At 55.5% G+C, this 22185-nt stretch overlaps 2 protein-coding genes and 1 long non-coding RNA gene across 10 annotated transcripts; 1 reads left to right on the forward strand and 2 right to left on the reverse strand.

Annotated features, from left to right (window-relative positions):
* Positions 1-23: 23 nt before the first annotated feature.
* On the reverse strand, positions 24-11425 carry LRCH4 (leucine rich repeats and calponin homology domain containing 4). 4 transcript variants are annotated; one of them, XM_040455982.1, is made up of 18 exons: positions 11163-11425; positions 7472-7616; positions 7177-7303; positions 6684-6789; positions 4524-4660; positions 4263-4378; positions 4021-4120; positions 3686-3776; positions 3518-3594; positions 3324-3385; positions 3082-3213; positions 2882-2995; positions 2679-2791; positions 2464-2547; positions 2166-2251; positions 1895-2032; positions 1722-1799; positions 24-386 (listed from the first exon to the last, which is right to left on the reverse strand). In XM_040455982.1, the coding sequence occupies exons 1-18, from the start codon at positions 11380-11382 to the stop codon at positions 282-284; spliced, it is 2031 nt and encodes a 676-aa protein (XP_040311916.1). In that variant the 5' UTR covers positions 11383-11425; the 3' UTR covers positions 24-281. The 4 variants fall into 4 exon arrangements, with proteins under 4 accessions (XP_040311916.1, XP_040311917.1, XP_040311915.1 ...); XM_040455983.1 differs by having other exon boundaries at positions 2882-2950; positions 11163-11423; XM_040455981.1 differs by lacking the exon at positions 24-386 and adding an exon at positions 757-1404 and having other exon boundaries at positions 2882-2950; positions 11163-11423.
* Positions 10751-21879, forward strand: FBXO24 (F-box protein 24). 5 transcript variants are annotated; one of them, XM_040455985.1, is made up of 11 exons: positions 10751-10859; positions 11795-11943; positions 14135-14233; positions 14338-14521; positions 15545-15783; positions 16026-16260; positions 17299-17457; positions 17719-17840; positions 18105-18236; positions 20772-20942; positions 21275-21879. In XM_040455985.1, the coding sequence occupies exons 2-11, from the start codon at positions 11905-11907 to the stop codon at positions 21635-21637; spliced, it is 1743 nt and encodes a 580-aa protein (XP_040311919.1). In that variant the 5' UTR covers positions 10751-10859; positions 11795-11904; the 3' UTR covers positions 21638-21879. The 5 variants fall into 5 exon arrangements, with proteins under 5 accessions (XP_040311919.1, XP_040311918.1, XP_040311920.1 ...); XM_040455984.1 differs by lacking the exon at positions 10751-10859 and having other exon boundaries at positions 11545-11943; XM_040455986.1 differs by lacking the exon at positions 10751-10859 and having other exon boundaries at positions 11545-11943; positions 17788-17840.
* LOC121017644 (uncharacterized) lies at positions 16161-19276 on the reverse strand. The gene is made up of 3 exons (XR_005784839.1): positions 19153-19276; positions 18599-18681; positions 16161-16267 (listed from the first exon to the last, which is right to left on the reverse strand). It is a non-coding gene; the product is annotated as an uncharacterized LOC121017644 (long non-coding RNA).
* Positions 21880-22185: the final 306 nt, after the last annotated feature.

Genomic DNA, 22185 nt, shown 5'->3' on the forward strand with positions numbered 1-22185 from the left:
CGGACACACACACACACACAACCTGAGGGGCAGCCTAGAGGGCCCGACTTCTTTATTGCACTTGACACAAGACCCTTGGCCACACCCAGAGGCGGCCAGGCACCTTGCTGGACTGGGCCTGCTTCCAACCCCTCGGGAGGGCCGAGGGGCGCCCAAGGAACAGGGCCAGGCCCAAGGCCGCCCTCACCAGAGTCCTTGCTAGAAATCAGAAGCCGGGCACGGCTGTCTTCTCTGTTCCTGGGTTGCAGGCCAGGTCGGGGCCCTGCGCCCCTTCCTCAACCCTATGGCCTTTCCAGCAGTGCGTGGACGACAGCAGCGATGTAAGGGAGGCCCCTTCCTGGGGCCCCCTCCTCTTCCAGGATGTGATGGGGCTGGCACAGGGACTCCTGGGGGGAGGGGCCCGGGTTAAGTTCCCTATGTCACCCTGTTCTCTCGGCTTCCCTGCCCTTCCTGGGAGCAGGATGGGTGAAACCCCAAAGAAGCCTGGGCAAACAGGGCTGACGGGATGGCCCAGGTGGAGGCAGCAAAGTTCAGGGGCACCCTGGACATGGCTTGGGACAAATGAGATGCAAGGAAGTTGCCAGCAGGTAACAGAAGGGAGATGACACAGGGGGCCAAGGCTCAGGGGAGGAGAGACCTGTCATTTCCAGAGGGAAATGCTGGAGTAGGCAGGCTGGCACACAGAGCCCAAGGGGCACAGCCAGGACTGGGCCTGGCCACAGCAAGAGCAGACGCAAACACACACACAGAGGCGGCCACGGTCTGTACAATTTATACACAGAGACAGGGACCCAGCCTGGGCCCCTGCAACTCCTACAAATATAGAGTTCTCTCTACAAAATATAGATAATTTAGCTCCCCATAACAGTGGGGGGACCAGGGTGGAGGGGGACGGCACAAGGAAGAAGGTTGAGATCTACCCTCTGAGGGAGCAGAGGGAAGGGCAGGGCCTGGAGGGAATGAAGGCACCATCAGCATGGAGAGGTGAGGGGCACGGGAAGGGGCTACAGGAGGGTGGCCAGAGGCTGGGGGCCCAGGGTCTGGGGGCACCAGAGTGGGGCCTCTGAGGTCAGTGTGTGTGAGGGGAGAGGGTTCACTAGTGTCTTTGGTAGGGGCTGAAGGCACCACTGGTAGGGATGGGGGTTGCACAGGAGTCTTATAAATAGAAATAGGTGGAGGGGGCAGGGGAAAGGGTGACTTCAGGTCCTAGGAACCCAGGAGCCGAGTGTAGACGACATAGAGCAGCAGCATGAGGACCACGTAGAAGAAGATGAAGCCGCCCAGACCAGAGGGGGGCCAGAGGGGTGGGGGGGCCCTGCCCCCCACCCGCTTCACAGCCTCCAGGGTGGTCCACAGCCCCTGGGCAGTGCCCTGGAGGAGATCCGAGGGCGAGCACAGGTCAGCCTGGGAAGGGAGAGTAGGACAGATGGACAAGGACAAAGAGCAGACGTCAGCAGCAGCAGCAGCAAGACAATCCCTCCCCACCCCCTGCCCTCACGTGCCAAGGCCTGAGCCACACCAACATGCAGAGTGCAGGGCACGGAAGCATGCAGGGTAGGGAGGCGTGCAGGACCGGGACTTGTGGACATGCTTTCTTCTGGGGAGCAGACACCCCTTTGAATGGAACCCTGCCATCCACACGGAGTGCTCAGCTGAGCCCGGGACATCGCCACTCTATAGTAGGGACTGGGCCTGGGTTCCTGAGAACACCGCCCCCATACCTCAGGCACCCCGATTTTTCGGCAGGCTTCTAAGAAACTCTCCACATTTTTCCGAGACTTGAGAGCACTAAGTTTTGGCTGCAGGAGGGCGAGAGAGGAAAAAGAAGAGAGTAAGAGAGGCCCTGGCAGTCCTCTGCCCCATCCGCTACTTCCCACCCTGGGACCCCACTGACCACAGCAGGCGAGGGCACATGGATGAAGGGCACGGAGCGGGGCCGCAGCTGGTTGGCCAGCTGACAGAGGATGACCCCATTGGCCAGAGCCTCCGCCAGGTCCTCAGGCAGGGGCCGCTGCAGCCGGGACTCCATTACCTAGGGGGCAGGAGGACGACAGGGGAGCAGTCAGGGTCAGTGGGGACTCCGGCCCACCCCTTCCATCCTCCTGAAGGCACCCACAGGGTGTGAAGTAGCCCCTCCCCGCCCCCACAGATCCCACCTCTCTCACCTGGCGCAGCTGTGCCATCAGCTCCTTCTCGTCCAGAAGCTGAGGGGGTCGCCGAGGCCTCACGGCAGACTCTGGTGAGGAAGGGCCTGGAGAAAAAGGAGGAATGTGGGCTGTCTCTACCACCCACTGCCGACTTTCTAGCTGGGTCACCGTGTCTGGCACCCACATCTCCTGCCTTTGTACTTGTGGGGATTTTCAACACAAAGGGACAATAGACTGGAGAATTCCCAGGCCAGAAGGGGTGACCGCAGCCCAGGGGTTAGTGCTGGCTTAGCAATGGCGACAGGGGGAAACCCACCTGAGCCACTCTGAGAGGAAGAACGGAAGAGGAAGCTGTTTGGTCTCTGAATGGAGCCGAGCGGCCGGGGAGCAGGCACTGTCGCTGGGGGCCAGAGCCAGGGGGCAGGTGAGAAAGACACCCCCTGGAGTCCCATGCTTCCCTCAGACCACCAGGCCCCAGCCACCCCCTCACCTATACAGTCCCCCATCCTCTTCCCATAGTCCCTGTCCAACCTGGTCCAGCTGCAGGAAGGGGCTCCTGGGAGGCAGGGGTGGGGGCAGGGGCCGGGGGGGCTCCCTGCCCCCCTGAAGCTCCCAGTTGGGTGGCACTGGACTTGGGCATGCCGCTGAGGACAGACACACAGCAAATTAGAGGGGGTCCAGGGAGGGTGTGCAGGGAGATGGCTCAGGGAGGTGGAGTCGGGGAGGACACATACTTGTAGGAGGCCTGAGTGGATGAGGCCGCAGGACCTCCGCCAGCAGCCCTGACCCCCAGCTTCACAAAACTGGAAAGCAAAGGAGATGTGGGGTCGGCAGTGCAGGCAGCAGACCTGCAAACCCCGAGGGACAGAGTAGCTCACGAGGGCTCATTTCCACAGCCCCCTAGCCCTACCCCGCCCCTGCCCTCTGCCCACACCTGTCCTTCCGGGGGGCCCCCCACGCTCCGCTGTGCTGCTGCTGCTGCTGCTGCTGCTGCCGCCGCTCCCGCTCCTGCCATAACTGCAAAGTGTCCGGGCGTCGCCGCTCCTCACCAGCAGGCTCCTCCCGCCTGAGGGGTAGAGGCAGGACCAGTGAGGCAGAGCAGGGTCAGGAGAGGAGGGAAAGTGTAGGGTGACGGGGTTAAGGGAGGAGATGCCGGCTCAGGTGGCTCTGGGGTACCTGCTGTTTGGTGCCTTCTCTCCGTCCCCTGCCACAGGGCTTAATTCTGGTGGCCGGGGCTCCTGAAGAAAAAGCAGCAGAGGGGGTGAGGGAGGATCTGTTCCCCCAAGACTGTACCGGCTCCCTCCCTTCGCTCTCCTGTCCCACAGGGCACAGCACACTACCGGGCACAGGGACAGGGGCCGGACCCTCACCTCAGCAGCACCTCGCTCCTCGTCCTCCCCAGGCACGTGGCTGTCAATGAAGTCAATCTGCTCAGGGTCTCCGTCAGCTGGAAAGGCCAGGGCACGTCAGCAAGCAGGGGGGAGCCTTCGGGGACCTGTCCATTACCCCAGTCCCCTTATCCCGACCCCATCACTCACCAGAGCCATCCTCCCTCCGCTCCCTGGGCCCTCGAGGCTCCCGGGCCAGCTCTGAGATTCGGAAGGACAACTCCGAAAATTCATCCGTTGACTTTAAATGAAGAAATGCAAAAATGGGAGTCAGCTGCTCAGCAATGCTGGGGGTTCATGGGGTTCAGGCCCTTGGGGTCTGCTGCTAAGCCAGCCCTTCCTTGGAAACTTGGGCAAGGGAAGAAGACCACTCCAGCCACCAACTGTCACTCTGATATTCAGAGGCACCAAGCAAAGGGTCCTGGCTCAGGAGGTTCTCCCCGGGGGCTCAGACCCCCAACATCCCTCAGAAAAGAGGCTCTTACCTCATTTCCAGACCACCTCTTGCTGCCGCTGTCAACACTGTGGAAGCCTGAGTCTAGCCCACCATCGTACCGACGTCCCGGAAATAAGTCCTCAGCAGGGCTAGTGCCAGCCAGGGAGAGCTAGTCAGTCCGATATCAGGCAGTGACCCCTCTCATCTTCCCACCAACACCCGTGGAGTCCATGCGGCCAGGAAGGGGCAGCAAGTATCCAGGAGCGTCCTTTCTTCCCACTTAGAACTTACCAGGGACTGAAACTCGGGGGGCGAGAAGGGGCCAGGTCCCCCAATGCCGACCCCCCACGCCGCCCAGCCTCTGTTGACAAGTACTTAAAGATGTGAAGCTTCCCCTTCAAGCAGATCTAGGTATAAGGGGGCACAAGGTAGGGGTTAGGGGAAGGGAAGGGGGCTCCCCCAGATCCCGATTGGCTGCTAAAGGGAACCACTTCCCAACGCCTACCCACTCTCAGCTCTGTCTCCATGGTCTACCCCAAACCCACCCCTCACCTGAGCAGGTGGGCTTTGCAGGGGGTTGCTGTCCAGCAGAATGACCTGCAGGTGCCTGAGGCGGCAGAAGGAGACCGGGATGCGGGAGACACGGTTACAGGAGAAATCCAGGCGGACAAGAGGAAGATCCCCCAGCTCTGGGCGTGGGTGAGGGAAGAGTCAGGAGCCTGCCCAAGGGGGGGGGAGGGTCTTGTGCTCACCTCCTCTGCCCTCTGCTCTGGCCAGCTGGCCACCCCGGGGTCCACCACAGGATGCCCTGACTGGCTGAGAGCACTCCCCAGGAACAACCTACCTGGTTCCCTTCCTGGTCAAATATGGCCCCCTCCAGGCCCCCCTCCCTTAGCTCCTATCCATCTCATGTGCTTCTCTCCTTTTCCCCACCCTGCCCACTGCACACTTCAACCGTTGCTCCATCCCCAAGTGACCAACACAGACCCAAACCAAACTGTGACGTCGCACAGCTCAAAAATCTTCCATGACTTGCAGCCAAGGCTGCTACGGGTGTGCTAGGTGCTGTGCCCTGCACAAAGGACCCAGGCAGGAAGGGACTGCAATCCCACCTGAACTTCACTAGCTAAGCCCTTCCGGTCCCAGGCAAGGCTGTGCCCACCCACAGGAAAGGGTGCCTTTTTCTATTTCTCAAACACGCACAGTTGGATTAGTGGTAGCCAGAGACACAGAATAAAAATCACCACTCCCTGGCCCAGCACGGTCAAGGTGTTCATGATCTGGCTCAGCCCACATTTCCCATCTCACTGCCCACCCTTACACCACATCAAACAATCCTCCAGCCCCTCGGCTTCTGCACCTTTCCACCTGCTGTTTGCTCAGCTGGGACAATGTCATTTTTGTGTCCATTTTTCAAGGTTCAGCTCAAGTGTTGCCTGCTCCACAAAATCTTTCCAGACACTTAGGTTAGAATTCCCTGCTCCTTCTTCTGTGTCCCCAGAGCATTTTGCTAGGGTCTTTTTTATGGCCCAGAGAGCATCCTGATCAAGTGCTTGTTTACACTGCTACTGACTCAGAAGGAAAGAGAGCCAGTGTAGAAGTAAGGGGAGCTCAGAGAAAATGGGTGACCAGCTGACTCCCTCCCTTGTTCTTTAAGAACAAGATGAGCAAGGCTCAGGGCCTTCTCGCCTGGCCATGGCTTGCCTTTCTCACCACATCCTGCCAGACTGTGCTCCCTCCCACCCACATGCTTTGCCCCAGGATGCTTTGCCTGGGATGCAGAAGGAAGGAGAACTTTCCTTCACAGGTCGGCTCCTGCCATGCCTCTGGGGCAAAGTCTTCCTCAAACTCCCTGAGCAGAGCCACGTGCCTTCCCTCCAGCTCCTGCAGCTCTTTAAGAGTCCTGTTCTAGCACTTTCTTCCCCTTCTCTCCCCATGAAGCCAATACAGTTTAACAGTTGGCCCCAGATCTGAATGACATCACACACATCTACCTGACGCCCACCTAAAACACAGGAAACACACGACAACGCTGGCTGGCTAAGGGCAGGGGTGCTTGCTTTGGAACAAAGGCTATCAAATGTTGGGGTGGATCACAGCTAGCTCGTTAAAATGGGGCTGCTTGGGCTCTGGCACGTGGCTCCACTGACTCAATCTCCGGGGAGGAGGTACAGGGCATCATCCGACTTGAGAGCTCCCACTGGGTGAAAGAGGACACCGGGTGATGCTGAAGGCCCCTTCCAATCCTGGGATTCTACAGGGTACCAACACACTCACTCACTCTCCCTTCTGTGCCTTGTTCCACATTTGTGAAATAGAGCTAATAACCCATGCCTGCCAGCCTCAGAGGGTTGCTGGTTAAGAACAAGTAAGTTAGGGGGTACTTGGAGGGCTCAGATGGTTAAGTGTCTGACTCCTGATTTCGGTTCAGGTCATGATCTCATGGTTCGTGAGTTCAAGCCCTGCATCAGGCTCCACGCTGGCAGTGCGGAGCCTGCTTGGCATTCTCCTTCTCTCCCTTTCTCTCTGCCCCTCCCTGCTCACTCTCTCTTTCATTTGTTTTACACACTGCAAAACCCTAGGCAACTAAGGCATCGATGTTCTGTGAAGAGTCTTTGTCTGCGACTTCTCCAATGTAAACAACACACACACACTCTTTCTCTCCGCACACCCCCCCCCCCCCCGCTCCCTCCAGCTCCTCATTCTCCTTACCATCAGGGAGGGTGCTGAGCTGGTTTCTCCGAACACTGAGGTCCCGCAGGGAAGGGAGGCTACACAGCTCTGTGGGAAGGGACTGCAACTCATTGCCGCTCACATCCTGCAATGAGGAAAGAAGCCGGGCAGGAGCCCTAAGACCAGGAGCATCGGGGGCACCTGCTGGTTCCGTCAGCTAAGTGGCTGACTCTTGATTTCGGCTCAGGTCATGATCGCACAGTTCATGAGATCGAGCCCCGCGTCAGGCTCTGCGCTGACAGCGCTGACTGCTTGCAATTCTCTCCCGCTCTCCCTCTGCCCGACTCTCTCTCTCTCTCTCTCTCATAATAAATAAATAAACATTAAAAAGGAAAAAAAAAACAAACAAACAAGAGCATCAGAAACTGCCTCCTGTCTCTGGCCACCTCCAGGTGGTCCCCACCTCTCCCCAGCTTCCCCCAAAGGTGCCTGGCTCGACAGCCCCTCTCCTTGCCCTGCTCCTTATGCTCACAAGCTGCCGCAGGCTTCCCAAGGCGCTGATGTCGGGAGGCAGGGCTCCCAGTTTGTTGTTGCTGACAATGAGCACCCGGAGGGGCAGCTGGCAGATGTAGGGTGGCAGCGATGACAGCTGGTTTCGGCTGTGGAGGGGAGAAAGGCAGTGGGCTCACTCCCCAGGCATGGCATCCCAGGGTTGCCCTCTTTTCAGGGTCACCAGGAGGGGGACTCGGGGTACTGTGCACTGGGACTTGGGGCTGAGAAGAATAAGCTCCCCACCCTGCACCCCCTCCCCAGCCACGCCTTCCTACCTGAGGTTGAGGTAGGTAAGGGCCGTGAGATTCCCCAAGGCTGGGTTCAGGCATCTCAGGCAATTGTGATAGAGGCTCAGGCCCTCCAGGGACACCAGCTGGCATGCCGCCTCCGGCACCTCGGGGAACCGGTTCCGGGAGAGGTCTAGGGGAAGCAAGTATCAGAGGAGAGCTGTGGAAAGACAGCCCTGGACAAAAGGACCGTGAACTCTCCCAGAGCCAGCTGCCCAGAAGTCTGCCTCCCCTTCGGACCTGAAGAATCAGACCTATAAACCTGGGCTCCCTGGAGACAACAAAGCTTTCTGCAAAACTTGAGCATGTTGCAAGCACATTACCAGAACAGCAAAGGAAAGGCAAAGGCCACAGGGTCACTGGGCTGGAGAACCCCAGACTTGGGAGAGCAAAACATGAACACCGCCTTCAAGTACACAAACGAAGGGCTATCCTGGAAAGGGTAACTGGCTTCTAGAACTCTTGTGATTCCTGTTGTTCTATGGAGAAGGGCTGGTGCTCCAGAGAAAATAGCAAGGTAATAGAGTGGGAGGCTCGAGATAAGAATATTATCACCCTCTGGAGGAGACCACTGAGAAAGCTCATCCCTCCTCGGGGGCCTTTCCCCCAACCTCAACCTCTTTTCAACACAGGGGAGAAACCAAGGGCCATTAGAGTCTGGCTCTAGAGATTAAATAAGGCTCCTGACATACTGGACAACGGCGCTTCATCAGCCCCTGGGATCAGCAAGCCAGGTCCAAGAGTCTGTGAAGTAACAGACTCCCAGGGACCAGGAAGGGAGGGCAAGCTGATCAACCTGGAGGTGGGAGCTAGAGTCCTCGGGTCCCTCCCATCAGGATACACTGTGCTCAGGACTGGCCTCCTTCCCACCTTCTTCCAGCCCCACCAGCCCCGCTCTACTTCCTCTCTTACTGACCCAGACTTCAGGCACTCGGCTCTTTTGCAGGATCTTGGTGTGGGTGAGGGGCAGAGAGGGAGGAAGAGAGGATAAAACCTCTCACCACCCCTTATTCTCAAGGGGTCGCTTGCTACTCCAATGAAAGGAGTCAGGCACGGGGTTTCCGCCAGTCTGGGGACGGTAATTGCTGAGAGCCCTGCAAGCAAGACTGGATTTCTGCTTCCTCTCCTCGCCTGTACTGGGAGGGGCCCAAGGCCTGCTGTGGGATGTCTCTGGCAACAGAACTTGGGTGAGCTTTTTAGACAGCCCTCCCCAGGAAGGGGTGAGCGAAAGCCATTGGGAGGGAAGCTGGGGTATATCCCCCAAGGAAACGAGTCTCACGACAGGAAATGGAGTAGAAACAAGCTGTCGGGTTCTCTCTCTGGTGGGCCCTATGTTTACCAGGGTAGTGACAGCCTGAGGCACCAGGGGTCCTTCTTTCTCCCTCTCTGCTCACGGTCCCGGAGCACAGAGAGAAGACCTGTCAAGGGAGAAGACCCAAGTTCTGGAGAGGGTGAGAGGGCCAGATGCAGGCCTCCTCCGCTCACCTTCCACCTGCCTGCTCTCCCTCCATCCCCAAATGCATGTGTGTGCAAGCGCGGGTGCCATGGATGAAGGGGGTGGAGAGGACAAGCCGGCTGAGCGGTGACAGGGGCAAAAGGGGCAAAAGCTCGGGGTGGAAGGGAGCCCAGGCTGGAGGAGGCAGGGCACAGGAGGCACAGGATGTGGTCTGTGAGAGAATGAGCTGCACTTCTCCTTTGTGAGGGCGGCCCCTCCCCGCCATCTCAGGGTTCACCCTACTTTCAGGGGCCCCAAGGAACAGAGTCCAAGGGATACTGGAGACCTGTGCCACAGGAAATATGCAGAGAAAACAGTGGGGCAGAAAGAGTTGGGAAAGCAGCAGAGGGCTCAGGATAATCTGGCGGAGTGTTGAAGTGTTTAGTCTGGGTTGGAGGGCAAGGAGGTATGGAGGGCAGGGTATGGGCAACCCCAACTGTTACTTCCCCTTTCCACTCCAAACTATAAGCCTTCTGCTTGGGGAGCAGGGTCAGAGAACATTTTGGACAAGACAGATTCCACCTGGCCTACAACCTGAGCCCAGAAAGGACTTAGGATCTCTGCGTGGAGAGCAGGACAGGGAGAGGTCCTCAGTAAGCTGGGATTTTCCCACTTCGTCACGCAAGCTCACTCAGGAGAACTAACTGCCTGCACCCTGAGCCGGAATGCTGGGGGAGGAGGCGGGGAGGGGGTAGGAGCTGGGAGGGGCCAGGGAGTTCTTGGTAGTTTTCCCCAGGAGTCCACTCACAGAGACAGAGCCCTAAGGAAGTAAAGAATAACATTTGGTCTTTGTCAAAAAACAAGCAGGGGGGAGGGGAAAGGGAACAGACGGCGAGTGTCACACAGCTGCTGAGGTCAATCTGGAGCTTGGGGGTTAGGCGGCTGGGGGAGACGGAGAGGGAGAGGAATGGCTCCTGGGGCTCACCCATTCCCTGAACTCACTTGCTGCATGGTGGGCAAGTAAGTTTCCCCAGCAACCCAAGAAAAGTGGAGAGGTTTAAACTGGTTCTCCCCAGAACAGTGGAGGAAAGAGAGTGTCTGTGTCCACTTGGGTGTTTGCAGGTGAACAGGCACCTGCTAGAGGAGAAATGCATTCAGTCCCTGAGCAGTGTTTTCAGGAGGACACTCAGCCAGCCCCAAGTCCCACCCCTGGGCTAGGCTGGGGTGGGGCTTCGGGAATGCGGTCCTCTGGCCCACTCCCAATCTCCACCCCCCAGCTGCCAGCCCAGGGTCATAGGTTGTTGCCTCCTGAGCAGCTGAAGCCTGACTCACCTGTCATGGTAGAGTCCCCTACACCCCACCATCAAGAGACACCAGGGAGGAGGGACATAATTAGAGCGATCTGTGGGGTGGAGGAGTGGAAGGACAGTGGGACAGTCTCTAGCTTCCCAGAACTCCATGCCAGGAGATAAGATTTCCTTCCTTTCAGCAACTGCCTCAAGTCCCTCCCCTCCTAGGGAAAGCAGACACTGAAATGGGAATTCTAAGGTCCCTATGAGGTCACAGGCTCCATTGTGACCTCACACACGCAAGAAGGAGGGGGAGTCTCAGATAAGGGGGTCAGGGATAATAGGTGGAAGAGCTCGCGGAGAAAAGAGTTAGGGGAGGTGTAAGATTTGCTTCTTTTCCATAGGCTTGCTGGGTGAACAGTGGAGAGGGCCAGGGGGCGGGACGATAAGCACAGTAAACAGAAGCACCAGGTTGTTAGGGGCGAATCCTAAGGAAGAGGGGGGCCTACGGCTGCTCGGATCTAGGTGGAACCGGGAAAGAGTTGGAGACGAAGTGGAGAAAGAGAAAGGAGTCATTAGAGGGGCTCTTGGGGGCTGCTTTAAGGAACGATCAGAACTGAGGTTGAAGAGGTCATGCAAATGAGCCAACCAGGTGAAGGGCGGGACCATTCTACAGGTGCGCAGAAAGGCAAATAAAGAGAAGCAGAAGACGGGGAACTCTCACAACACTCGGTCAGGGCGCCGGACGTTCGGTGCAAAGGAGAAATGGGTTCATTGTCCAGGAGTTCTCAAAGTGGGGAGGGGGAGTTAGCAGGCTTATGCAAATAGTCAGGGTCAAGAACCTCGACGGTCAGGTGAAGGGGCGGGCCAGACTCCCGAGACCGGTGTGAAACAAGCTAGGGGCGGGGCTATGCAAATGAGGGTCCCAGCCCGGGACTAGGCCGAGTGCACTCACCAGCCTGGGTGATGTCTGACAGGTCGTAGCTGCGGGCCGCGCCCCGGGGGAAGTACTTCAAGCGTCGGTTGGACAGGTTCAGGGTCCCGGTGGCCACGGCCTCCTCTAGGGCCCGCTCTGCACTGCGGCTCCCGGGCAGACCCGGAGACCCCGGAACGGAGGTCGTGGCCGCCGCCTCCTCACCCCCGGCGGCGAGTGGGGCCGCTACCGCCGCCGCCATCCGCTCTCGGCGGCTCCCGCTGCCTGACTGACGGGACCGGCCGTCCCTCCTCCCCCCTCCCCCTCCTTGGAGCCGCCGTAGTCGCTTCAAGGGGGAGGAAACGCGCTCAGGGACACGGCTGACCAATCGCGATCCGAAGACGCGTTGGAAGTGGCTAATCAGAACCCGCCGGGGGGGTGGAGACTATAGCGCAGGAGTGAGGCGACAGAAGGGAGGGGGCTAGAATAGAGCGCTCGCCAACGGCCGGCGCTCCAGGCCGGCCCGCCCCGCGCAGCCGCGTCCAATCGCAATGCTTAGGGCTGGAGATGGAGCCAATCAGGTCTAACCAGGAGACGGGGACGCCGGTGCTCAACTAGAAGGGATAGAGGCCGAGACCTCAAGCCGGGTCTCGGGTTTTTTTTTTCCAACGGAGACCAATCGCAAGCCGGATACAGGCGAGTGACTGTCAAGAAGGCCAATTAAATCTTCCGGAGGGAACCGGCCCGGCCTCTTCTCTGAGGGACGGCTGTACCTACCAATAGCATGGGCGAGAAGGCGGTCCCTTCGCCTAGCAGGAGGCGGGTGAGCTAGATCTTTGAGACAGAGTTTAAAGAACGTGAGCGCTGCCGGTCGGGCGGGCTGGGAACAGTGCAGGGCCTGGAGAGGCGAGTGCGAGCTGCAAATGTTAGGGAGCGAGCCTGCTTTGAGGGCGTGAAGGAGGGGGGTGAGGTGCAAGGCGAAGCCTGAGACTAACGGGGAAGGAGGGGGTCGTTGGAACTGAAGGGACCGTGGAGGCCTTTCCGGCTGCGGAGTCTGAGGCCCTGCGGCGGTCTCCGGAGCTCTGGCGGGCGGGGGGCTTCCCAGAGACTGGAGATGCCCAAGGCAGCTCCTGAAGGGAGGGTTACAGGAGACCGGGAGAGCTTCCAGAACTACCGCCCGGCTGGCCAGCCTACCTCGAGGAGCGCGCCCCGGCGGGAACTGTGATGACAGGACCTGAGACGGGGGAGGGGAGTTAGTCCATAAGGGACCATCTCATTCGGAAGAAGCCCGCCGTTTTAACAAATGAGGAAACTGAGGCGGAGGGAAGTTGAGGAGTTGGCTAGAGCAGAAGCCCGGTTTCCCCCCGACTTCTACGTGGGCTTTTTCTATTCGCACCGTCTCCTTTGCTTCCTGAGCTGAAATAGTGGGGACCCAGACCCAAGAGGAAGCTGAGGACCCTTTTTCTGTGTGCTGAGGGATCTTAACGTCCTTTTAGGTGGCAAAAGGACCTAACACATTAACATAGTCCATTTACCACGTTAATAGTTGCCTGATCACAAACAACTAAAGGTTCTTGTGAATCACATCTCAGAGGTTGAGATTTCCTAAACATGTATTGAATCCTTAAAGTTCCATCCGCAGTGTCTCAAACTAGTTGTTTACTAGTCACCATGAGTAAGGGAGTTTGGGTGGTTGACTGATAGCTGGCGCAGTAAAGGAAAGTCTGTAATACTAGGCAACTGAGGGCTGGATGTCCAGGATTGGATTCCTTTGCGTTCCTGGAAGAGCTGGTTACTCCCTTTGGTTTATTGGTGTAGATCCTTTGCCCCTACCTGGACAGACATACCCTGAACTCCAGCTGTTTCTCCTATATGGCGGCCCTCTCTCCCCATAAGACTAAGTTAAAAGGTTAGACCCTGGGAGATACCCTATGCTTTCAGAGTAATTCTATCCCTTTCTTCCACCTTAATAGGTTGTCCTTCATACATGCATTGATGTTACTGTCCCAGGAAATCTGCTTTTGGATGTGTTTTTGTAAGACTAAAGAGTCGGTGCTGAATTATTCCCACTTTCATCTAGTGCATGCTTCCCTCTAAGCGAGTGTAGCAGGGTCATCTTTCCTCCTCACCTGTCAAACAGTTCATATTTTTTATACTTTTTTTTTTGGGGGGGGGTAGTTTATACTCTTAGGTAGTTTATACTGTTATCCTCTTACGGAGTTTATACAAATCCCCTGGAGGCCCTGGCCTGGTGAGATATGAAGAATTCACCAGTGTTTCTCTACAGAGCAGAGTGCTAAAGGGCCTCAAGGGGAGGAACCTCACAACTGTGCTCCAAAAGTAAAGGCCTCATCTAGCAGTCATTCACACTTTCTTTCTCCTGGAGGAGGGGCTCATGCATATCCCATGAGCCACTGGGTGGCTAGAGCCAAGCTAGAACCCAGGAACTGTCTAAGAAAATCCTGGCGGGGTTGGGGAAAATAGGTCACAGTGGCTGGACAGTGAGGTCACAGAGAGGTTTGTCTTCCCAGACTCCATGGGGGAGGGGCCTAGAAGGCTGAGGGGCCCCAGAGGTTCCCCAAGCCCAGGCGGGGGACATGGTGTGGGAAAGGCAGCAGGAACAGGGGCCAGGGAGCTGACTACAGGGGGGTCGGGGGGCCCGGAGGATGAGGGCAGGAGCAGAGACGGGGCAGTCAAGATGGTGAGGAGAAGCCTGAGAAGAAGGCTGCAAAAATTCACCGGGCTGTGCAGACAGGAGGAGGGGCTCAGGGTGAGGCAAGGGAAGGACAAGAAGATGGCAGCAAGAGATCAGGGGAGGGGTTCTTTGGAGCTGGTGAACCCAGAAACACGGCAGACAGGGAGGGGTGTCCCATGGACCTAGAGAGAAAGATAGGAAGATTTGAGGGCACAGAGCCATGAGCCCCTAAGAAAGAAGCTAATGAAAGGCTGACAGAAGGGAGAAAAGGAGGCCTGACTCTCATGGAATCCCTGTGCTCTCCCTTCTCCTTGGGTAGGTGAAGCGGAGCTGCCCTTCATGTGGCCCAGAGCCTGGGGGTGAAGAGAAGAAGGGCAGAGGGAACCCTATTTCTGTTCAGCTGTTCCCCCCAGAGCTGGTGAGTCATCCATGGGGAGGGATTCCAGAATAAAGGGCAGGGGACCAGAGTGATGAGGAGCCCCCTTGATGATTCCTGCTTCCTCCCTCCTGCCCACCCCCCAGGTGGAGCATATCATCTCATTCCTCCCAGTCAGAGATGTAGTCGCTCTGGGCCAGACCTGCCACTACTTCCATGAAGTGTGCGACGCTGAGGGCGTGTGGAGACGCATCTGTCGCAGGCTTAGTCCTCGTCTACGAGAGCAGGGCTCTGGGGTCCGGCCCTGGAAGAGAGCTGCCATTCTTAACTGTACACCTCCCCAGAACCTCAGTTCTCTTTGCCTCTATCCTGTGCCTTATTATTCTGGGATCCCTCCTGTTCCATAGAGTTGCCTCAGCATTCCTAGCCAACCTGCCAGGGCCCCTTTCTCTAGAAGAGCCTGTTAGATTCAAACATACCATCCATCTAGGAGCTCTGCAAGCCTCCAGCTCCACCCTCTGATAGACATCCCACCCGGAGCCCCCGTTACTAGCATCCCTGCCAAGTCAGCCTCCGTATTCGAACTCTCTTCCAAATCCTACCCCGGTCATCTCCTCCACTCCCCAAACCTGGAGTTTTCCCTCCTCTAAGCCAGGATTTCTCAACCTGCCACTGTTGACATTTGGGGCCAAATAAGTATTTGGAGTGAGGGGCTGTCCTGCACATTGCAGGACGTTTAGCAGCATCCCTGGCCTCCACCCACTAGATGCCAGTAACAAAGCTCCCCCCAGTTGTGACAACCAATGTTCCCTGAGGACAAAATCACCCCCACGTTGAGAAACATGCTCTGAAGCCCTCCATTCCCAGGGAGCCCCTATCCAAGTACCTGACTGCACACACTGGAGATTCAGGGAGATCCAGATCTGATCCAGATAGCAGATCCAGAGCTAGGGGTGAGGGCCGTTACTGGCCTTTCTCAGCCATTCCTTTTCGCTCCTCTGTCTGCTGCTTTTCTATGTACTATATTTCCCTTGGTGTCTCTGATGCAAGGTTGGACTAAAGAAGCCCTCACTTAGAAGCATGTGTAGTGCCCTGGGCTTGGGGTAGGGGGCAGAGAACTAAAGTTCAGGCATAAGGGATTATTAAAGATAGCCTGTGTAGGGGATTATTAAAGATATCTTCTAAGTCCCTGAAGATAGAAAAGTCCCTGTTCCCCAGTCCTGCTGCTAAGGGAGCTGCTATCGGAGCTGCTAAATACCCGGCCCTCTGAGAACTATAGTTTGCCCAAGCTCTGACAACTCTTCTTTGTGCCATCCTGACCCCTTGAGCCTTCCATCTCCTTCCCTTCTCCAGACACGAAGGGCCTGTATTTCCAGGCATTTGGAGGCCGCCGCCGCTGTCTCAGCAAGAGTGTAGCCCCCCTGCTAGCCCATGGCTACCGCCGCTTCTTGCCCACCAAGGACCATGTCTTCATTCTTGACTACACGGGGACCCTCTTCTTCCTCAAAAATGCCCTGGTCTCCTCTACCCTTGGCCAGATCCAGTGGAAGCGAGCCTGCCGCTATGTTGTATTGTGTCGCGGAGCCAAGGATGTGAGTAGCAGAGCCCTAGGAGCTGAGACCCCACCCCTCCTCCGGGGCTCCTCCGGGACCCACACCAGTCTGGAGGTACTCTCCTCAGGACGTCTGCCCTCCCATATCAGGAACTGAAAACTAAACCCTCTTTTCCCAGCCCTGAACCCAAGTATCTCATTTCTCACCCCAGGATCCTGTCACCCCCAAGCCTCATTCCACTCTAAGACCTAGATCCCAGACAGCTTCATCTTTTCCTATAGTTTGCCTCGGACCCAAGATGTGACACCGTTTACCGTAAATACCTCTATGTATTGGCCACCCGGGAGCAGCCAGCAGTGGTAGGCACTACGGGCAGCCGGGCCTGTGACTGTGTCGAGGTCTATCTGCAGTCCAGTGGGCAGCGGGTCTTCAAGATGACCTTCCACCACTCCATGAGCTTCAAACAGATTGTGCTGGTTGGTCAGGAGAACCAGCGGGCTCTACTGCTTCTCACAGGTGTGGCCTAGAGCAGTGGTTTGCAAATTGTTTTCTACACATGGTTCAGGACCTGCTGCAGGGGAGGGGAAGGCCTTTCTGCATGCCACCTCATCCTGGTCTCAAACCAAATAGCTTTGCTTTTTGTCTGTCTCATAGACTAAGATTCTGCTTTTTTTTTTGTTTAAACAACTTAAAAAAATTTTTTTTTAAGTTTATTTATCACCTGTGCACAAGCAGGGGAGGGGCAGAGAGAGAAGGAGAGAGAGAATCCCAAGCAGGCTCAGCACCATCAGCGCAGAGCCTGATGCAGGACTTGAACTCAAAAACTGTGAGATCATGACCTGAGCTGAGATCAAGAGTGGGATGGTTAACCAACTGCATCACCCAGGCGCCCCAGATTCTGTGTATTTCATATGAATAAAGGGCCCTGCTGCAAAAAAATAGTTTGGAAACCACTGTTCTAGTGAAAGCCTGATTTTTGAAATTCTAATCTTCCTCACTTCCTGCTAGGCACTTCACTTAATACCCCAAACTTACCCCTACCTTGCTGATTGTCCCATACATGTATACATTTTTTTAATTTTAATTTTTATTTACTTAAGTAATCTCTCCACCCAGTGTGGTGCTCACAACCCTGAGATCAAGAGTCATGCGCTGTTCTGACTGAAGCAGACTGGTGTCCCTGTCCCCTATATTTGACCCTACTCCCAAGCCTCAGACCCTCTAGACTTCTTAATTCCAGGCAGAGCCCCAAGTCCCCAGGCATCGTTCCTCCCAACACTCAAATTGGATTCTGGCAGATCTAACTGCTGGTTTTCTCTCCACTCATCATTCACACTGAAGGGTTTCCCTGATTCATTTTTGGTGGTACAGGGCTAGAGTCTGGGCAACTTGAGGTCATGCTTCCTGTATTTCACCTCTACCCTTTTTCTTCTAACCCCACTCTAGGCCAATAAGTGTTTAATCACTATGGCTTAGAGAATCTATTGGGAAGTTAATGTGGATATTGGGAGGTCCCCTCCCCCACATCATTGTCTGCCTCTCCCCATCTCCCAGAGGAAGGAAAGATCTACTCTTTGGTAGTGAATGAAACCCAGCTGGACCAGCCACGCTCCTACACAGTTCAGCTGGCCCTGAGGAAGGTGTCCCGTTGCCTGCCTCACCTTCGTGTGACCCGCATGGCTTCTAACCAGAGCAGTACTCTCTACATCACAGGTAAGAACCACCTTCCTTCTTCTCCACACCCTCGTCTTAAACAGACTTTCCAGATATGGACAGCCCCTTATACTTACTCTAGCAGTGGACCCCTTCAGGCATCCTAGTGAAAAGATGAGGTTAGGTTCCCAGATATCATAGCTGGTACATTTCTAGTGGGTGTGAGACTCCCTGGATCTTGTAGCTTTCATCCTAGGTAGGGCCTTATCGCTAGGAAATGGGTGCCCAAAGCTGCTGAGCTGAGGGCTCCTGACCCCCCAGACCAGGGGGGAGTGTATTTTGAGGTGCATACCCCAGGGGTGTATCGTGATCTCTTTGGGACCCTTCAAGCCTTTGACCCTCTGGACCAGCAGATGCCGCTTGCTCTCTCGCTGCCTGCCAAGGTAGGATCCTGGAGGGATGGGACGGACCAAGGGGCGGACAGAGGGGGATTTAGGGATTAAAAGGCACCAGAGGCCTGAAATATGAGCAGGAATCAAATGATTGATCAGGGAGGGACAGGGGCCCAGAGAGAGAGGGGCGAGGTAGCGGGCAAGGCCAAAAGAAATCAGCTGGGAATGGCAGGTTAGTGGCTGGGAGATTCTGGAGCTCAGAGTTCCTTTGGAGGGAACTGAATGCCTGCCTTCTCTTTCTGTCTTACTTCCTAGATACTATTTTGTGCTCTTGGCTACAATCACTTTGGCTTGGTGGATGAATTTGGCCGAATCTTTATGCAGGGAAATAACAGATATGGGCAGCTGGGAACAGGGGACAAAATGGACCGAGGGGAACCCACACAGGTGAGATTCGTTTTCAGTTATTCTCATCGTGGCCCCCTTCCTCCAATCCTCTACACCTTAGACCTCTCCTCTTCTCTACTTTCTTTAGAACCCACTTCTTACCCCCTAGGGAAGTTAAGCCAGCCAGTAAATTATGCGCATGATACTGTTGCGTGTCTTTCCGAGGGTTGGCACTGTGAGGTCCATTCTGTGTGGTGCTTGCTGCCAGTGCAATAGGAATTTAGTGAAGCAGGGAGACCTCGGTGGGCTGGTATAACTAGAAGAGGTGAGATGCGATCACGGTCTGGTGGGTTAGATCAGATTCGTGTGGGTACAGGGAAAGGCATTCCATGTAACAGGGATGAGAACGAAGCTGCACATACCTGGGACCATGAAAGGACTGGTCTGAAGCAGAGAGGATGTTTTGGAAATCGGTAGATATGAGGTGATACAGGCAGGGGTGAGCCTGAAAAGGTATAGATTTTGGAAAGTCACTCCAGGTTCTGGAGCAAGAGAAGGCCCCCCCCGCCACACACACACACACAGATGACTGAGAACAGGTCACCTGGCCAGAGTGCACAGGAGGCCACTGAATGAGAAGCCCACTGGGAGACCATTGAGTGACAGTGGCACTTGGGACAAGAGCCTGGGGCAGTGGGAATGGAAAGGAATGGATACCTGAGATGTTTTGAAAGAAAATGATTAGGTACTGGAAACTGATTAGATGTGAGGAGATGGGTGTGGGACACAAGTGGCTGTCGCAGTAGACCCCTTAAAGAGAGATGACATCACTAACAAATGTGGAAAGGGATGCTGGCTTGAGGAAAGAGGAAGAGCGTGAATTTGGACATTTTCTAAAGTGGAAATGTCTCTCTGGCATTAGATTCCATGTTGGAACAAGGCTGAAACAGACAGAAGCAGGGACAGGGGCACAAACCTGGGCAGGAGCTGATGCTGTAGGCAAAGGGAATGAAGAAGCTATCTCTGAGGCAGGAGGCACACCTTCAGGTGCCAAGTCCCAGAAGCCAGGGACACAGGGAGTGTCAAACAGAGGAGGTGATTAATGGTAACAGATAACATAGGAATATACCTGCCAACATGGAAATATGGTCAGGTCATATCTTTAGCTGAAAAAAAAATTATAAAATTATTTACATAGTACAACCCCATTTTTATTTAAAAGTCTGTAATTTGAAAACACACACACACACACACACACACACACACACACACACACACACAGAGGCAGCAGTGAAGAAAAATATCCAGGGATGCCTGATTGGCTCACATGGTTAAGCGGCTGACTCTCTTTTTTATTTTTAATGTTAATTTATGTTGAGGGGTTGAAGAGCAGAGAGGGAGAGAATCCCAAGCAGACTCCACAGGAATCTACTTAAATAAAAAATAAAAAGAAGAAAGAAAAAAGAATATCTAGCAAGATTTTTTTAAGTTTATTTTTTCAGAGAGAGAGAGAAGGTGCACAAGCAGGGGAGGGGCAGAGAGAAAGGGGGACAGAGGATCTGAAGGGGCTCTGTGCTGATGTGCTGACAGCAGGGTGCCCGATGTGGGGCTCGAACTCAGGATCATGACCTGAGTTAAAGTAGGACACCTAACTGACTGAGCCACTCAGGCACCCCCAGCAAGATGTTAATAGTGGGTGGTAGGATTTCCAGTGATTTTTAAATTAATCTTTGCTCTCCAAGATTTTATAACATTTCTTTAATGACCATAAATTACATACCTATGTCTTCAAAATTAAAGCCCTCATAATCTCAGGAGAAAGCATGCAGGAGAGGCCCTGGGGTTTGGGAGCTGGAAAGTCAAGTGCATTTGGGGAGAACACATCAGTAGCTTAGTAAGCAGGGAAGCCAGATCACAAGAAGTTCAGGAAAGATGGGCTGTGGTGAGAACAAAAATGTGGTCAACCTCAGACTGGTCACATAACCAGTTCTGTTGCCTAAAAGATGGAGGTAGGAAGGGGCAGGAATCAGGTGGAAATGTTTTTGTTTTTGTTTTCTTTTGTTTTTGTTTTTTTTTAAACAGAGTGGCCATTTTGGGAGACAAGGATAGGACAAGTGGAAAATGCTAGAGAGAGAAGGGAGGAATAAGTGGAAGGAAGGTCCCTCCTGAAGGCTAACCTGGAATTGTACAGGGAGGGAGGGAGTCTTTAAACTTTGGGAAGAGGAAACTTAGTCCACCTCCTGAGGCTGGAAGGCAGGATGAGCCTGGACTGTCACAGGTCTGGGGTAGTAGGAAGGAGCAGGTAGCAGGCCCTGGGCACAGGCAAGTAGCCTGTTTTCTGAGGAGCAACGATGAGGAACCAACAGAAGTGCTAGACCCCACGCAGTCCGACAGGGGCTGCAGGAGACCTAGGGAGGGAAAGATTGCTGCTGGTCTGCCTTCTGGCTGGGTGGGGGTTGAGGGGGTGCTGAGTCCCCTTTCTTCCCTCTCCTAGTTTCCTAGAGTCTTCCCTGAGCCTTTCTGTTGCCCTCCTCCTACCTGGGCCCTCAAATCCTCAGCATTCCCACCTTAGGGATCCTGGCCCTGTGTTCTCAGGTGCATTATCTGCAACGTCCCATTGCCCTGTGGTGTGGCCTCAACCACTCTCTGGTGCTGAGCCAGGGCTCGGACTTCAGCAAGGAGCTTCTGGGCTGCGGCTGTGGGGCTGGAGGCCGCCTCCCTGGCTGGCCTAAGGGGAGTGCCTCTTTCGTGAAGCTCCACGTCAAGGTCAGAGCCAGGACACGCCAGCAGGCAACGGGGCAAGGGCAATAGAGCCAGGTGGCACACAGGACTATAGCTGGGGCTCCTGCAAGGGCCCGCCCCCCCCCCCCCCCCAGCACTACCCACCTCCCTTTTCCGGCCACACACCATAGCTCCTGGCTCTCTCCCTTAGCAGACCCCGCTCGCCCTCTCTGACCTTACACAACCTTGGGGCTTAGCCAGCCCTAGCTCACTTGCTGGCCCAGGGCTGGTCTGAGAGGGAGGAACACAACAGCTGGGGCTTCCTGGGAGCCCCTCAGTAAAGGCCCCTCTCAGCCACGCTCCTTCTCTCCTTTAAGGTCCCTCTGTGTGCCTGTTCCCTCTGCTCTACCAGAGAGTGCCTCTACATGCTGTCCAGCCATGACATCGAACACCATCCCACCTACCGGGACCTACCAGCCAGCAGGGTGGTGGGGACCCCCGAGCCTGGCCTGGGAGCTGGAGCACCCCAGGACCCTGGGGGGACAGCCCGGGCCTGTGAGGAGTACCTCAGCCAGATCCACAGTTGCCCCACATTGCAGGATCGCATGGAAAAGATGAAGGAGATCGTGGGTTGGATGCCCTTGATGGCTGCACAGAAAGATTTCTTCTGGGAGGCCCTGGACATGCTGCAGAGGGCTGCTGGAGGGGTTGGCCCGGGCCCCTCAACCCCTGAGAGCTGAGCCCCTTTCCTAGTCTTACCCCTGGAGGGAGAGTCTGGCCCTGGGCCAGGAGCTAAGGAGAGTGGGATGGTAGCAATAAACATTGTATGTGCACATGGGGAGGGGTGGGAATTGCTAGGCTTGCCAGGGTGGGCAGGGAACCATTTTGTAAAATGTTCAGGGGGCTGCCCGGGAGGGACCCCCAACCTGACTATCATGGACAAGAGATTTGATGGGCAAATAGAATAAAAGGCTGAAGTGAGGCCCTGTTTGGAACCCTGGGGCCTGGGAGGAAAATAAGGCAGGGGATGGGGGCCCCAATGCCCCCCAATCAGGAGGGCGATGGAAGGCAGGGGGATGGACGAGGAGGCAGAGAGAGCAGAAGTGGCTCAAGCATTCAGGTGCTGCTGAACTGACCACCTGAATCTTAGAGCTCTCTTTCCCCTCCCACTCTTGGGGGAGTGGTCCAGGCTTCTTGACTTGAAGTCCAAGCCCCACCTTCTGGAATAATGCAGTCAACATATGCTACTCGGTCCCCTTATGGATCCTCTGTCTGTCAGACTTACTCC

The sequence above is a fragment of the Herpailurus yagouaroundi genome, unplaced genomic scaffold (genome assembly GCF_014898765.1).
Source record: "Herpailurus yagouaroundi ecotype Mexico unplaced genomic scaffold, PumYag 216, whole genome shotgun sequence".
Classification (NCBI taxonomy): domain Eukaryota; kingdom Metazoa; phylum Chordata; class Mammalia; order Carnivora; family Felidae; genus Herpailurus; species Herpailurus yagouaroundi.